At 36.9% G+C, this 17,842-nt stretch overlaps 1 protein-coding gene across 1 annotated transcript; it reads right to left on the bottom strand.

Annotated features, from left to right (window-relative positions):
- Positions 1 to 6,033: 6,033 nt before the first annotated feature.
- LOC145765690 (uncharacterized) lies at positions 6,034 to 10,574 on the bottom strand. Its single transcript, XM_082577511.1, has 4 exons — positions 10,403 to 10,574; positions 9,602 to 9,661; positions 7,024 to 7,239; positions 6,034 to 6,284 (listed from the first exon to the last, which is right to left on the bottom strand). The coding sequence occupies exons 1-4, from the start codon at positions 10,572 to 10,574 to the stop codon at positions 6,034 to 6,036; spliced, it is 699 nt and encodes a 232-aa protein (XP_082433637.1).
- Between the last annotated feature and the right edge of the window lie 7,268 nt (positions 10,575 to 17,842).

Genomic DNA, 17,842 nt, shown 5'->3' with positions numbered 1-17,842 from the left:
CTTTACAACTAGCCTACAGCAAAGGCTTTGTTAAAAAAACAACTTAGCCTGCTGGTAGCTTTCCAACTGTCTTTGTAAACAAGTATTCTTTAAATATGCTCAACGTAACATTTGCTAACTGTCTTCTGTAGCTCATTGTACCAGCTGCACTACAAAACTTTCTATGATTTTAAAAAGAACCACATGTTTAAAGCACTACAAACTAGGCTACCGCCCTGGTATTGTCATGAGAATAAGGAAATCGTTTTGAGCCTTCGTATCTCCTTCTCTACCCTGGTTTTTGATAGAAGTGTTGCTGAAGCCTCAAACCAAAATTAAGAAAATTGCTGAAATACCGTTATCCAGAATCGACAAAATAAATGTTCTTCAAAATTTTGCTGAAGCGTTTTAGCAACAGCTGATGCAGTCAAAAGTTGGAACGACTGCTACAAAATAGTAAATCAATTTTTTAGCGAAGTGCAAAGTATTATTCAAATGTTCTACTTCAGATTTGTATTGTGTTCTATTTTGGCACAAGCGTAAATTACAGCACATTTACACCCCTGCAGGCAACAAACTTCCCTGCAGTAGCAAATTCAAGGGGCACTTGATCATACCCTCACATCACAAAAAAGCAACAGATTAAAACATGCAATTGTTTCTTCCGTTCTGCAAATTTTCTTGCTTTCTTTACATGCTAAATACGATTAAAGTAATTTAACCATATGCATACAACACGCCTGTTTTGAGCTGTAAAGTTAAAGAGCAGAAAACTACATGATTTTATAGCTACAATGGCTTACTTCATAAATTTTTCTGAAAAACTTCCAAAGCGTGTAAAATAAAAAACACCTCATCAAAATCCAATATAACTGGACAGCCATTCAGCAAACTGCAAACCTAGTGTGTGTTTAAAGCCTGCTGAAAAAACACCAGAGCAACTCCTTTACCCTCTCAGCCAACCACTCACAGAAATAAATTTTGTTATGAATAATAGTGATAGAAAAAAACATTAAATTATAAGAATGTTTCAAACAAAACGTACCCTATGTTGCGATTTTGCCGCAAAAATATAAAAACAATATGCTTTGCACTAAGTTGTAACCTGTAGCTTACTACCGGTATGTAAAAATATATTATTGTAGCCTAGTGGTAAACTATAACCTATGAGTTTATAATGCGCTGAAGTTTTATAGAGATTAACCTTACACTTATAAAGCAAATGTTTTATCTACATTATAGGCCCTATAATAGGCCTACTACAATAGCTACCAGCTTAACATAGGGCAAACTCTAATCAAGGAAGCCATTAATTCAAGTCATTGGATTGGATGAGTTTCACCCATGGCGTCCTTTATACACAGGCATGGCCGGATTAACCATTAGGCTAATAAGGCTATAGCCTTAGGCCCTGAAAAAATTCGGCCCTCAATTTTTGTAAAGCTGATAGTGATACAGATCCAATACCAGTACAGTAGACTACAGTTTTTGCTTAAAAACGAATGACTGAGTTGAGTTAATACATATGAAGAGCCCATTTCCAAAACCACGTAGGCGCCACTTTTACCGAAATTGAGTTTAGAGCAGGGCTTTTCAACCTGGGGGTCGGGAGCCGTTTTTCGGAGGTTCCTGAGGCGCTTGAAATTCCAGTGTATTGTTTTCAATTCTTTTTTGCCAGAAAAGATTAAAAACTGTGTTTTTTCGCAATCGCTCATTCCTCTCCTTGAGGTTATTATATTGTTTAAGCTTTCAGACGTTGCAAAGGCTTTAACTACAGGAAAGCATTCGATATTTTTCACCAAGTTCTTGTAGGAATGTAGGCCTACGTTGTTTTGTACAGACTAAAGTTAACCAGTAACAACGCTATAGTAAAAAAGCAAAAGTATGTAGAATCCTATGCAAAATATAGATTTCTCAGTATCGTTTTCAATAGCATTGAAAAAAATTAGTGTAGGCCATTTTGTTTGAACGTTCTTTCAACAACAGGTGCACGCATTGACAAGCTTAATAAACTTAGTTAAAAATATGCAGCACCAACCATCTCTCTGAAATTGATTTAGATAAATCCATAAAAGATTGCAATAAATTCAACTGGTGAAAGTGCGAAAACGTAGATTATTCTCATTATTTTTTTCTCTTATTATCTAGCTAAGCTTGATAGAAAATGGAAATAACAATCGGAGGAAATGTATTAAAAACCGTGATAACATCGCAAAAAAACGTTTTTCGTTTCGGAAGTTTACGTTGGAACAGCCAAACTAAACATAACTGGATGTCGGCATGAATCAAATTTGGTTAAATTTTGCATTAAATATGCTTTTGTTGAATACTTTTATGGGGGGGGGGGCGTGATACTACATTGATTGCTCTGAGGGGGTCGCGGTGGAAAAAAGGTTGAAAACCCCTGATTTAGAGTGTCATTAGGTAAAGTATTACCATAGGTACCTACTATCCGTTTCTTTCTTTCCAAAATCTGTTCCATCTGCGTCATAGTAAAAATTGTGTTTGTTTCCAAAACCAATTATGCGCCATCATTAGCCATTTTTCTTTTATGTTTATGTTATTTTGCAGTAAATAGTTTCAATTTTTCATGTATGTATTTTTATTCCTTTTTGTAGCTTGGTTTTCAACATTAGGCTCTTTTCTAGTAAACAACCTTAGGCCTACAGTACCCTTAATCCGGCCCTGTACACAGGCCATGCCAACGTGTAGCTTCACATTTGACTGGAGGCCGATCTGTTAGTAGCCAATATCGCTAGTAGTCTATAAGTTGATAGTTTAAGTAGTAGTAAATAAAAATGGTCTTCCTTTAAATTTTGTGTATTTGTTACCATACAAATAATGGACTAGAGTTTGGTACTTGAGCTGGAAATCCATAAAGCGTCTGGCAACACAGTAAAAGGGAAATATTTGTCATTTTTTAACGTAATATTCGAAGTTTTGCAGTGATTTGAGATTCAGTGATCACACTTTGGCAAATTGGATTCTCAAACCTATTATTTCAAAGAGACATAAAGAAATATTAGCTTGATTTCAAAATCAAAATTTGGCTTCCCATTTGCAAGTTAACAAGGCCTGTGTATATAGACGGCTATGAATGATCTCACCTATCGAGGTTTATAGCCAATAAAGTTTAAAATTAATTTCAGCTCGTTTTCATATGAGCTTATATTACCTTAAAGCAAGAAATTATGTTGGAGCGGCACAAGCTCGCATGGTACGCCCACTCACCGCAACGAAGATGTTAGGACTGGCATAAAGTGGTTTTCATGAAAACTGCATGGCGAAGATAGTTAAACAAACCTGCTTGTTCGGAAAAGTAGTAGCCTACCTTTTGGTGATCAGTGTCTGTTTGTAACAGGCAGTAGACTATGTTGAAGTGAAAGATTTATAAAGCATTTATCCAGTCAGAACAACTAGGAAAATCTCAATTTTATACTGCTGTTTAATGTCTCTTTAATTTTTTTTTCTTCTAGTTTTAACTTTAATTGCGTGCCAACATTTTGTTTCAAAATTGCATTTCAGTTTGCATGTTTACTTGTTTGACATCAACATGGCTTTGTGTGGCGGCCATGCTAGACAGATAGTCATTACCTGATTAAGCTCCCTAAAGAACTCAGTCGTGTCTGATTGACAAAATGTTGGAATAAATGCGATTATTTGGCTACTTGAAACACCTTGTGATTTTACACCAGAAGAGCGTAACTTGTTTTTGAACGAAATACCTTGTGAACAGTTTCATTCATTTTTGAGCAAATGTAGCGCCTACTATGCGATTCGTTTATTGTTGAGAAATATTTTGGCGCTGACACAATTTATTAATTACAAGACCCATAATTACATTGTTTTTATGACTATGATTGTATGAGCAGAAAACGCAACGTGTAGGCTACATGCTTATTCTGCTAAAATTGTTGCTTTCCTATTTCACTCAATTTAGATGGTGAAAGTACGTCATGCTATCAGTGATGTACGCGCATACAAAAAATATTGACGCCGTCAGCGTAAATGCAAACGTTCGAAAAACCATACGCCGTATGCGTCAACGTAACTTGTAAAAAAAGTTGGCGGCGTCAGCGCATACACTAGCGTAAACTAATTTTGTTTGCTAGGTGCCAATTAAACATTCACACGGTATAAACCACTCGAAACAAACAAGTTTTATTTTGAATTTCCACGAAGATACACAAGCATCTGAAAATGTTCATCTGACATTTTGCTGCGTTTTGGTTCCAATATGTCTTTGCCCATTGAAAACATTCTTTTAACTGCAGCGCTGGAAGGTATTGGCGTGTTGCAGCGAAAAAAATACATTAAAAAGTATGCGTTGACGCTATGCGCTAAAAAACCGCGAAAACTTTACGGCGTAGCCTCAAGCGCAAACTATCCAAAAAATATGGCCGCAAGCGTTAGCGTAAACAAAAAGTCTACGCCGCAAGTATGCGGCGTATAGGCTACGTACATCTCTGCATACTAATAACAACTAGTTTTGTATTTCATATGAGAACCATGCAGTGGTGCTTTATTAGTTTAAAACTATGACCTTTGATTTATGACCTTTTCATAACGTTCAATTAAAACTCAGCAGCTGGTCGCTCGGGGGAGGGGGGCTAGCTTTTGATTATTGGTATCGCTTTCGTGCCAAAAAAATGTAAGTTAATGACGGCTCAAGATCACGCGCTGCTGGTTCGACTCTCGGGATGTGCGCTTGAGCAGCGCATTTCAGGACTGCTCTTCATTCAGCGGCGCCTAATGAATGGAATAATTCCTCAGCAACAACACTTCAACAATCGGAAAAACTTCACTCTGCCAATCTCGGTAACCGGCCCTGCGTAAAGAGCCTCTACAAGTATGCAAAACTACCAGAAATAACTTATCAAGGGTTGTCAGTCCGACAATAAATATTAAAAACCAACCAACGAGTTAATGAATTATGACACATTGTGATGCTCAGACGACGTAGGAACACAAGCAAAGCCATCATGAAAAGGAATCCAATCCCCAGCAACATATGCCTCTCTGAATTACTTGTTCCAAAATTATACCCTAAGTATAGGCTATATGCAGCCTTTTAGCACAGCATGGTGAATTTATACGGCCTCAAGAAGTTCATGCTGATCTAATATGTTGAAAGGCTACTAACTGTTCAGAATTTTTTTTACAAAGCTTTGGTAAAATTGCACGGGCGTGCTAAAAACCATGTTCAAGAAAACAATAGCCAAAGTTTTATGACTTATATGGCCATGGGTGACCGCAAACATGTGAAAACTAAAATTTATTTATCGGAGGAAGCGAGTTTCAAGACATGACAAAATATGTAGGCTACAAGGGTCAGAAAATCAAAGCAATACTTGCTATAATAAAAAAATTTTAGTAGAACATAAAAGATGTTCGGTAACGCAAAAAATGCACGCTATATAAAAATTTCAATGATTTGCTGGGGAGCTTTCAAACCTATAATTTTTAGTTATCTTGCTTGCGGAAGTGTCAATAACAACAAACAAATTACATGATGGATAGGCTGCAATTCATAGGTGTCGTGAAAGACCTCAAAATATGTAGCCTAGTAGTTTTGTAATGCCAACAAATAAAAATAGAAGATTTTAAGGAAAGCGGGCAAAACCGACATTTGCTTTTGTGAAAAAAACGACAAAAATAGCACTTTTTTTCTCGCAAGACAACAAATGAAATAAATGAAACATGTTTTCGTTATCTATTTTAATAGCTCTAGGCTAGTTAATTATTTTTATGAGTATTTACAAAAAACACCTCAAGTAACAACGCCTGTGAGTTGCTGTGATGTGCCAAGTTCCAAGAGGAAAAAATATTCTGAAAACGCTCTTTACAGTTTATGAGCAGCACGACAAAACAAGATTCGGAAACTGGCCTTCAGATACTCAACGAGGAAACCGTGGTTCAACCTAGCTTTTTTGAGTCTTTTAAACTATTTGTCAAACCACAAAAAAATTGTTTATGGTTACATAGGCCTATAACGTCATTCTGTGATAGCAAAAACAAAACAACGCTCAGCATAAAACAAGATGAAAAAGTTTATTAATTGTCTCCATTTGATGTCGTTGGAGCAGCTCTAGATTCTGTTGCAGAGGACTTGGAGCTTCCTGCCAAGCAGCATGCAACCGCAGGGATTCCACAACAACAAGCCAAAAGCATCGATATGTAAGCAACAATAATGAGCCAAAAAGAGAAGTAGTAGACACTGTAGTCGCAGTAAGAATTTACATTTGGAACGTCTTCAGTCGGTGGGGTTGTGTTCGGGGCGTAAATGCGGAACACCCAGACGTTACCTAAAGACATAAAACATACCTATAAAACGAGCAACAAATGCCGTGTAATATCTCGATAGCTGAGTGTGGCGAGAATTCACAGGGACAGACAAGAGTGTTTCGCCCATGACGCTGAGCTTATCAGTATCGCATCACTAATTTACAGCCACAGATTCCCGGCCGCTGCTTTTGTCAGATGATTGAATTGTTAACATGCAGGCTACTTTAAGAAAACAAGCAAACATTTACCAAACACCAGTTAAGTTAAACAACGTCCATAGCCAACTATTTCTTGATTGGAAACTGTTTACATATAAAACCAGCAGTAGGCCTGCATGCACACATCAGAAGGTTACAGGTTTCGATCACTGCCATGTACTATGGATTGTTTTTAAGTGTCTTGCTGGAAATTGTGTGACACAATCTCACAACACATCCCTGTCCGAAGTGCCATCACCATCATGCAAAGCAATGTAAACAATTTGGACACTCTCATCCAATTTAGAAAAGAAAAAAAGGAAATGGAATAGGTTTGTACATTCTTCCGTATTTGGAAGTATTTGTGCATTGTTTTTGAGTGACAACAACTGTGCTTGCATATATCTTAATATCTTAGTAAACCAATTTAGTTTTGGTTTAAATACTTTGGCAAGAACATCTCTTTTGCTCATAAGCTACTTCGTCATAGCATCTTTCGTTTGCCTACTCTTGCCATTGACACAAAAGTCTAGTTAGGTGAGTGAAAGTGGTCTAGTTGTACCTGCAATAAACCAAGCAAAGTTGAAACAACTAAGCAAGCTGTTAAAACAACTGTAAGGCTTGTTGGTTTCTTCATCTTCAGTTCCTTCGTTTGTTTGCTTTTCCTTGAGTGTTTTTCCAATGTAAACAAGTTGCATGAAAGCAAAAACTGCGCCACTGGTGACAAGCCAAATTGGAATGTAACGTTCAACTGGACAGTTATTTAAATTCAAAGCCCCTGCAAAAACAAAAAAATACTAATAGCTTTGTTGATTTGCGATTTTTGTGGATCTGGCTTTTGCGATCGTTGACTGGGCGATTGGATCGACTAAATAAAAAAAGCAATGAAGCCAATCGTTGTGTCCGCTTAACAATATTCCATCGAGCGTCTTACGAAGATACCCCCAGACAAAAAAGCTTGGGAAACAATACACAAGAAAAGCAATTTCTCTGGGCATCTTCATTGAACAGCAGTCAAAAGTTTCTACATCTACACTGGGATGATGAATTCAAAATCACACAGATTGATGGGAAAGTAGAAGTTGTTGAAAATATAGAAGAATAGTTTTTTCGACATCAATTTAAACTTTTGAACCGAAATCAATCTCTTTAGGCTTATTGTTACAAAACGTGCAGTTTATGGTGATTAGTTTACTGTTTATTGAACGGAAGAACGAAAGTTTGTTTGTTTAGCCAGCATTCTCTGTGTTTATGTTTATGTTTGTTGTTGGTGTTTTTTTTCTTTTGTGGGTTGTATGGTGATTGGTGACTAATGTATCAGGTTTATGATGTTATCACATTATTACCCGACTCATTCTCACTGCGCTATGCAGGATAGAACACAATCGGTACCGTTTTTAAAGTCTTCGGTTTGACCCGACCTGGAATCGATCTCAGATCTACCAGCACCAGAGCCGAAGGCGAAACCACTCGGCCACTGAGCTGGTTGAGCTTGGTGGTGAGAGCTTGCTTGCTTGATTGATTGAATCTTTATCCTCGGACTGGGAAAGCTTCTTGCAGAGCTTAATCCTGGCAGTTTCGCATACTTGTAGAGGCTTTGAATCACTAACGCAGGCCGGTCACCGAGATTGACCGAGTGAAGTTTCCAATTGTTGAAGTCTTGTTGCTGAGGAACTATTCCATCCATTAGATGCCGCTGAATGGAGAGCAGTCCTTAACGTGCGTTGCTCAAGCGCACAACCCGAGAATCGAACCAGCGCAGCTTGATCTTGAAGCTTCTTCGTTCCAGAAGTGACGCGCTAACCAATTGAGTATCAAAAGTAGCTACGTCGGTTCGACAACGCTCCAGAGCACGAAGCCAAGGAAAAACAACTCGTATGTAAAAATAATTGGGAGCATTTGACTACGGCTGTTCCGGCTCGTTGTGTTGTAACTATGTGATTTGAAGTGTGGCCCACTGTAGCCTATGTTGTCGTAATGATCGCAAAGTAAAACTTGATTATTGTGACTTAAGGTATAAGAAACATTTCGCTTTCAATTTCAACTCTCAGTACTTAATTGCAGGCTGCAGGGCCGTTGAGAGAATATTTTGAACTCACCGCCAATGGGAGGCCCGGGCTCCCAAAACAAGACACTTTTAAAGACAAACAACAGGATTTCAAAAAATAAGTGGTGTTGTGCTTTTATTATGGTCTTTCTATAAAAATTCCGGACCTCTGAAATTATCTTGGGGCCCAGATTGACCAGAAGAGGAGATGAATAAATTGTTTTTCTAAAATATTGGAAATTGTAATTGAGAAATCATGCATTCAGTTTTGAATTCACGAGTAGGCTACGTAAAGAATGAGAAAAAAAGCCATAAAATATGATATCGGCCAGGAAATTTAAATAATAAATTACCCAGTTGTGCTTGCATTTCGTGCAGTTATGCAAGAGCTGCATATTTAACCTGCTATATGAATTCGTCGTTTTTGCATTGAATACATGTCGGCAAACGTAAAACTAACGTGAAAAAGGCAAGTCCTGCTGATTGAGAAATTATTTTTAACTAGCTATGCTATCGCGACTAACCAGGCACATAGTTGATCCGTGGTTTTAGGCATTCATTGACTACATGTCTGCAGACGTTGAACCAACGTAAAATAGGCAAATCTTGCTTTGCAGAACTAGAAAATTGGAGGGAAATTGCCGGTGACAAGAGTTTGCATTTTGGAGAATTTTTACGGCGGGCGCAGGGAAATTTATCTGTCAATGTCTGGCAACACTGGTCATGGGCTGTCACATATACTTTTACAGCAGTGCCGGTACCATACATGTCAGTTAGTTCAGCAACGCTTGACATAAAGTTCAACCAACCGTGGAGTGTGGTACCGTATAATTTCAATAAGTGAAGGGAAAGATACAGTATTGCGGTTACATCAACAATTGTTAGCCTACCACGCTTCGTCCATCAAATGTTAGACTGCCTGTGCTGTACGTCTTGGAGGATGACTACTAGGAAGTTGCCTTTCAGTGTCATCCGGGAAGACGATCGACACTTTAAAGAAGAAATAAACGAAAAACTTTTGGGTCCCAGAGACTTTTGTGGAGAAGACTGAACGTTAGTTTGGCGTTAAAACAATTTATTGAAAAGCACTCACCTACAACTATCATGGCGATTGGCAAGGCCAACATTATACCAACGAATATCAGGAAACCGACTGAAAAAAAAAATATTGTAAACGAATGAAGTTTCAGAATGAACTTTTGTTTGGCATTGTTGGCTACACAAAGCTGTGCATTTTAAAATTAAATATAAGGATAAATTAACTAAACGCTTCGAAAATACTGTACAGTGGCATATAGCCTATACCCGATAAAAAGTTAACTTTATCCCTAGTAAAACTTGAAATTTTACAAACCATTCCAAAAGAATCATGCTCTTTTTTATGAAACCTATTCACAAAAGTAAAAGATTTTTGTGAAAGAAAAATTTTGTCTAAAATTCACAAAGACGGAATGAATCTGTGTTTACAGAAAAGACTGAGAACTCGATGACATCCAAGTGGTTTTTACTGAACATTTCACAAACCATTTGTTGCTACATCCTTGATTATAATTGGTGGCGTTCGAAATCCCTCATCAAATACCATAGCTGGTCTCAACAACTACGACCAAGCGATTACGTCACACGTGTATCGTCACATTTTTAGAAAAAAAATTCATGGAGCTGCAACCATGCGTGGTATGGTGGTTGAGCGGTCTATAGTGCTAAAAATTAAAAAGTCTTCCAGAATCGGCTACATGAAATAAGATAAAAACAAAGAAACCGATCATTAATGTAGTGTGTTTTCAAGTTTGATAACAGCATAGTCAAGCAAGATCTGTATTGTTGATCTTAACCAATTTACTCAACAGAAAAAACTTAACATTGCCAGTCTCAGTTGAGTTTTCCAACTTACTTGTACCAAACAATATGGTAAATGCAGATTTTGTGAATTCGACTGGTCCAGACGATTGTTTCTTGGCGTCTTTCCATTTTCCGTAAATGGAATCATACGTAGGAGGAGAAGATGCCGCATTGCCTTCAACATCCCCAGCAGGAGTCTCAAATAGTTGACTTTTTTCACTCATTATTTTTCTACTTACTGAATTGAAACGATAAACAAGATTACTAGTGCAGTTGCTTTTGGTTTAACTAAGTTTAACTTTTATCAAAAATTCACTGCAAATTAAACACATGCAAAGTTAACGAGAGTCCATGACAGAACACACGAAACAGCTACATATTTTTTAAAGCTTTGTAGCATACGTGTAAGCCCAGGTTCTATAGCTTATCTATAATAATAATCATGCCAGTGCGTTTTCGAGACCCTATAATTATAAACAGTCAAAATTGATCAATATTGCGTTATTTGAACGGAGTTTTGGCATCATTGAAGAATTATGTCTACACTTAGCTTACTGGAGATTAGGATTGAGTTGTTACATTTTGAAAAACTTTTGCAAACTGTGCCCAGTGTTGCTAACTGTCTCACTAAAATTTTCTGATAGAAGGAAATCTTTGACTGGCATTAACGTAAACATAATATAAAGTAAATACTGTATTAGCAAATGATAACATAAACAACTTCTGTGTCCTCTCCTCGCTTAGCACAACCGACTATATTACGGGTATAGCTAAGTTTCCGGATGGCTATTTGACTTTTGAGAGGAAGTAATATTTTTGTAGATAATTAAACAAATCTACACAGTTCTTTCACACTTCTCTTATCTACATCACTTGAAGCTTATTGAAAAAGCAAGTTGTTTGCTGCTTCTGGCAGTAGTCTGAGCTTGAAAACACGGCGCAATTCTGTAAAACGTTTGAATAAACCTGGCTGTTCATTGTTCAATAATGCATGCATCACATTGCCTCGCTTAATTCTGAGCCACTGTAAGTGTACATTCTCTAGGTAACTATTGTTTGTGTCATCAAAGCGATTGGCAATTTCATCCTCTCTATGTTTTTGTTTCCCAGGAAACATTATCACAATTATTTTAGTCATGGTGCTCATCCTGGATGCAAAGAAGTTGTAAATGTTTCAGGCAGGGATTTCAGGATGTGAGCTATGAAGGAAGATATTTTTTAAAGTAGACCTACTGTATATTCAATATTGTGCAAGTTCTATTAAACCCACTGCAAAAAGACCTGTATTACTTATTTTTAACAACCATATTTCTCATCGTTATTTGCCAGTGAACAATTTGTACAGGAAATTACATCATACCTTTATCCACCCCTCCTTATTCATCCTACAAATAGGAGCCTCAGATTGAGTAATTTTTGGACTCTTTAAAACTTATTTCGACAAACATTTCATGCCTGGTCAAAAAATAAATAAAACGGGGAAGATCAATGACAATTTACGATGGATCGGCAATACAAAAAATTATTTGTTTCTATGTGAAATTGCTCTATAACAACTTTCCCCTACAGTTTAAAGAATCACCCCACCACTCCACCAGTAATGCAAAAAGTTAAAAATGACACCTTGATTTCAATTCTAGCTTACAAACAAAGTATTCAATGTTTTGAAAAAACTCAACAAACGGTAAACCAAAGCTCTGAAGCCCAACCGACAAAATTTTTTGAAATTGACGTCAAAGTTTGACCAAAAAAATTAACTTTTTTCCCCGCTGTACCCCGTGCATTTGAAGGTTACTGAAAAAATGAACGCCTAAAAATGATTAGGTCTGCCGTAGCTACGCCATTATTGTCATCACCTTCCAATTATAGAACTGGCTATATACTTAGTCTGATTTGCATTGCACCAGTAAATTTCAAGATCTGGATGCAACCTTGGGTGGGTTCGTTTTAAGGTTGAGCTCTCGACGTAGTGAACGAAATAGCCCAACTGAAATATCAAGCGGCGTTGGTTCAAAGCTCGTGTGCGCTTGAGCAACGCATTTTAATGACAGCTCTCCTTTTGATCAGCGGCACCCAGTGAAGGAAATAATTACAGACAAAAACACCCAACAATCGGAAACTTCTTTCGGCCAAACTCGGTGACCGGCCTGCGCAAGTGGTTCAAAGTCTTTACGAGTGTGCGAAACTGTTGAAATTAAACTTTCAAAAATGCTTTCCCAGTCGTCGCTAAAGGTTTTCACACTCAATGAACCAATGTAAAATTCTTTACGTTTCTAAAACGAAAAGAATTTTACGCATATGTTTCCATCTTAGAAACAGGCTTTTCTATTTCCGGTTACTCTCTTGCATCTATATTTTATGATTTTCTCAGTTTAATTGTTTCCTTTTAACTTCCTCTTTCATAAATTTTAGTCACATTTCCTCAAAGAAGCAAAGCCCTGTAGCCCAGTTCAATAGCCTTATTATCTGTGCATGACAACTTTACCATATTTTAGTGTAACAGTCGCAACTTTTTGGGCCGACTCATTTAATATGTGGGCTTAAACGTATGGTAGCTTACCTATGGCACAAAATGTGTTATGGTGATTGTTCTAAAAAAATAAAAAGTAACCGTAAAAATAATTAGGCTACAGAAAGTGGAAACAGGGTGATGCACCCATCCATCATGGTTGGTCTACTGGTCAGTGACTTATGCAGATGTTCTTCAGTGGGCATTTGATGAGATTGAAATCATTTTTGATTAAAACAATTGACATAGCCTATGGCTCGCTTGTTACAAAAGTGGTTTGATCACTTTGTGTTTTGAAGGAATCTGCCACCATAGGTTGGCGGTAACGTTTTCGGAAGAAGATAATTGGCCAAAAAATACCATATTTCTATCATATGACAAGTTACATAAGCATCTCAGCAATTTCAGTTTTATTACTTCTTACTTGGATTAGACAACTACACATGAATCATTTACAAGTCAAATTTGGAAATATATGGTGACCCTTAGTTCATAGATAATGCTTTTATCCGTCATAAAGCAGAGGTACCCAAAGTTTTTTAGTCACATTTCGCGAGTCTTGGCGGCCGCATTGAAATTTTCACTCATTTTTTCCTTGAAATTCGGCCCAAGACTTGAGAGTGTATGCTCTGGAGCATAGACGGGGCTGCAGAGAGTGTTCCCGCTGGCCGCACTTTGGCCTACCGCTGGTTCAGAATGTAAAAAGCTTGCCTATTGTTAAGGCTGTAATGTTGTTCTCCTCAGCTTCAAGAACCGCAAGCCAACATTATGATGTTGTTTATTTCAAAGTAATAACACTTGCTATGACATAAAAGTAAGTTACATTTCATCGCAGACAATGTTCTGAAAACATTTCGTGCAAAGGCTAAAGAATATGGTAATATACAATCAAGCGATAATATTTTCCTTTGGTAAGAAAGTTAATCCTTTTACTGTTCATACATTAAGACGAACACAGAAACTACTTACAAATGTACATACTTTAGAACAAAATTATTTCTTTTAGATTTTTGAAACCAATGCAATAATGTGTGATAGGGTTAGGTTCAGGGTAGTTCAGGGCAAAACAAGTCGTCGGGTAAAACCGGTCAGTTTGATTTTAATCAAGCATAACTTTTTTTTGGAAATAATACATTCAAAAAAATGCTTTAGCGCACTTAGTAGTTCCTTTGTGATGTGACAACAGAAACTGCTGTGCAGTTTTTGCTTGCTGTCTTGGTCTAGGTTGCGAAACGTAAGTTGGTGTAAAATTTTACCTTCATATTTTGGACTAACTTTTTTTGTGGTTTAGACTAAACAGAGCATTACACTATGAAAACTGTTAATTAAACCAAGACCAACTAGTTTAAACGAAATTACAATTATTATTCTTTGTCTCAAAACTACTCTTCTTGTAGTTCTTCCTTGGAAATTAGTTTCATTGGGTATTTATTTTTGTTCAGTCATGGCTATTTTGGTTGGGGAAAAACAAGTCAGTCATGAAGTGCTGTGCCAAACTTTTGCCTCAATTGGTGAAAATACCTAATTTTTTAACCAAACTGTCACAACGGCTAACCTGGTTCATAGGCTACTATTTGCCTATTACATTAAAAATCAGTTTATCCTAGTGCAGTGGTTCCCAACCTTTTGGTTGTCACGGACCCCTTTAGACAAATTATTAATTCTGCGGACCCCTACCTAAATTTTGTCTCAACTACTGTACTGTGTCATATTGTATTGCCGCTATGACTCCTGCGGCAAATATCAGGTTAAACAGTTGCTCAAATATGAAAATGAATGAATTGTTCAAGAAATGTCAGCAGTATTTGAATATAAGGTGACCCAAAGTGCCATGCCGAAACTTTTTCAACGTAAGCAAATTTAGTGAGACGGCTGTTGTTGCCTTTCCTGAACTAAACGACTGAACTGTGGTTGAGTTTTTGACAATGCAACACGCATGTCATCTTCAACGTCCAGGCGATTTCAATGTTTAGTTTTTATTGTAACAAGAGCTGAGAATCCTCCCTCGCAAAGGTTAAGTGGTTATGAATGGTAACAAAACAATAATCGCTTGCTTTGCCAAGAATGGGTAGGTTTGCAGTTGTGAGCACCAAAATTCTTCCACAGTTTTTGAATGAAATTCAATGCGTAATAACTCTTTTAATCTCAAATCAATTAGGTCATCTTTACTGAGATCGTCATCGCTAATGTTGTTCAAGTCAAAAAGAAAAGAATTTCGAATCCATGTTTCAACTTCGTTCGGCAGGTGTTCTAAATTAAAATAACGTCGAATTGAGATTTGCAGGGTTTCCAAGTGTGCGCAAAATTTTTTCTCATAGAGATCAAAAGAGTACATTCTCTTTGAGTTTCATCCATCAAAAGAAGATCTTCTAACATTGGAAAGTTAGCGTAATTACCTGCTTCCAATCTGCGTTTTCAAATCGATAACTTGGTTAAAAACGCCTTCAGTTTTTCAGGTGCCTCAATTAATGTCACACCTGGTCCTTGATTATGCCATGCAATGCCATGATTAACATTTTTAATATGACCCAAAATATCGTCTAAGTAGGCCATGCCGTATAGAAAACTTTTACTCTTAAATAATTTTGAGAGGGGACTTCCTTTCGCTTTCAAGAGTTGATACCTCATTTTTTAGCTGCTGCAGTCGTTTTAAAACTTCTTCTATAGATAACAAACGCACCTCAAAATGATACAAAAGTACTTCGTAATCTGACCCTACTTCTTGACAGAGCGCTTTAAAAGTACGGTGTACTTGACACATTTGCATTTAAACAGAAAAATGAAAGTAAAAAGATCGCTTTTTTTTTTCCAAAATTCATCCCCCAAAAGGTCCGCGAACCCCAGGTTGGGAACCACTGTCCTAGTGTGAGAGTGAGCTAAGATTTACAAAATTTTGTGTCATGCAACATACCCTTGTATGCACATGATAAAAGTTGTTTAGTTGATTTTTATCAACTTTGTGAAATTAGTTGAAAGGTCCAGGTGTTTAATCATTTTTCTTATAGTTCATAATGCCTTTTGTGTGTTTTTATTTAAAAATTGAACCGTTTTCATTTTTAGTTCTGAAAGGAAAAAATTCCGGAATTGAAATAAATCCTTGTTGCTACATTGTATCAATCCGAAAGTTAAACTTGCAAACACACTTGCAAACAATCAATACGGTACATGGGGCCAACAGTTTGGAACAAGCTTCCCCCTACTATAAGAAATGAATGCAAAACTGTAAAAGGCTTTAAATTAAAAATGAACAAGCTAAATCTTTCTTAAAATGATCCTATCTAAGTATTACATGCACCAAACATACTAATTTTATTTTTTTTGCCCAGAAATGATAGGCCAATGTGTGTAGATTCATTAGCAAAATAGTAAGGTTGTAAGTACTCCTACTGGCCTTCTGGTTCTTGTGTTTTTTGTCCACAGAAGTTCTACAGAGTCTTCAGAAGTTTCTCCATCCTCTTCGACTAATCGCCATCTTTCGGTGAAGCGGTGGCCATGTGCTCCAACCAGTTGTTTTTTATATCAATATCTTGGACTGGATCGTCATGCTATTGTCTGATTATTTATCTATTTTTCTAACATGCCAAATTGGATTTCTTTATCACTTTTGTTATGGTTTAACGTGTAAAACATATACACGGTAACCCAAATTTATCATATTACTGTGACATGCCACTACTACTTCCCAGCTAGCGATGCCTGTCGTTTTTGCATTAATTCAACGTTTGCTAACGTTGGATCAGTGTGGAAGGGACGAGTTTAGCTGACTGGGGTTTAAAATTATCGCTTTATCAACGCAACTTTTATCAAAGCACGCTTGATATCTTCAAGACATAACTTCCCTGGGTATAATTGAATTTCCGAAAGATGATGATGTTGTTTTTGCTAGTTTGTTTTATTTGTTTTCGTCATTGTTTTCAGTGTCGTCAAGTCATAGCCTATCTATTTTGTGAGTCGTGCAAGGCCTATGGTGCGTTGCGCTTGAAATGGCTTTGCCCGTGGTAGGATTTCTTTGTGGGGTTTTCTTTGCCTGCCTTGCTCTTCTTGCTATGAGCTAAACGCATCAAGACGTGTTCCCCTTAAGACCATCAGCACTCTTGATAACGCACCATGGCCGATCTTCATAGCAACTGTCCATACAAATCTTAAATATATCAGCTAAAGCTATGTGGGCTAATAAAGCTATAGCCTAAATTTATTTGTTTTTTTTTGTTTATTAACATTTTCTTTTTTTTATTTTCTTATATCTTAAATTTTTCTGAAGGTGTTGCGACCGTGCCAAATTTTTTTTTCAACTCAATAACTTACTTCGGTCACAAGCACGTTTTTAACGTTCGCGTTTTGTCGCTTCTACCTTTTTCTCGACCTTTGCTATGTTGACGTGTATTGTTTTGATATGATGGTCAGAAATAAAAACAACTGAACTGAACTGAACTGAAAACAGTTTAGCTTTGAAAACATTTACTGAACATGAGTTTAGTTTCAACATATTCGCTCTTTATGTTTTAATCAGATTGACCAGATGTTCCAAAGCTTTGAAATGGAAAGGATCAATGGTTGAAGCTATTTCAAAATAACTTGCATGGAAAAGTAACCTTGCTCTGCCCTGTTTTTCCCACTCATCAGCAGAAGGCTGAGAGCCCACTACGATAGCAGCATAAGCGCTGGACTTTCATGAAGCCTAATGCTACAAAATACCTGTCTACCCCTTTAATCGTATCACAGTTATAGCTATTGGAAACGAATTTTTAGTTAGTGAAACGAAGTTTTCCTCCATAGAAAGCGGTTTGAAATGCACAAAATTTTTTACGCAAAAATTATTTGAAACGAAAAGAAAAAAAGCTTAATTGAGTTTTCGTTGTGAAAAAAATTTGTAACATTTTTGTTTTTGTCACTTCCGGTAGCTAAATTAAATATATTATTCTAGATAAATAATATATTATTCTAAAGATAGCGTGAAATTATTGCAATAACTAAAGTAAACAG

Source organism: Aplidium turbinatum, chromosome 2 (assembly GCF_918807975.1).
Source record: "Aplidium turbinatum chromosome 2, kaAplTurb1.1, whole genome shotgun sequence".
NCBI classification, from domain to species: Eukaryota; Metazoa; Chordata; class Ascidiacea; order Aplousobranchia; family Polyclinidae; genus Aplidium; species Aplidium turbinatum.
Note: the sequence above shows the minus strand (reverse complement) of the source record. Positions and strands in the feature narration are given on the sequence as shown.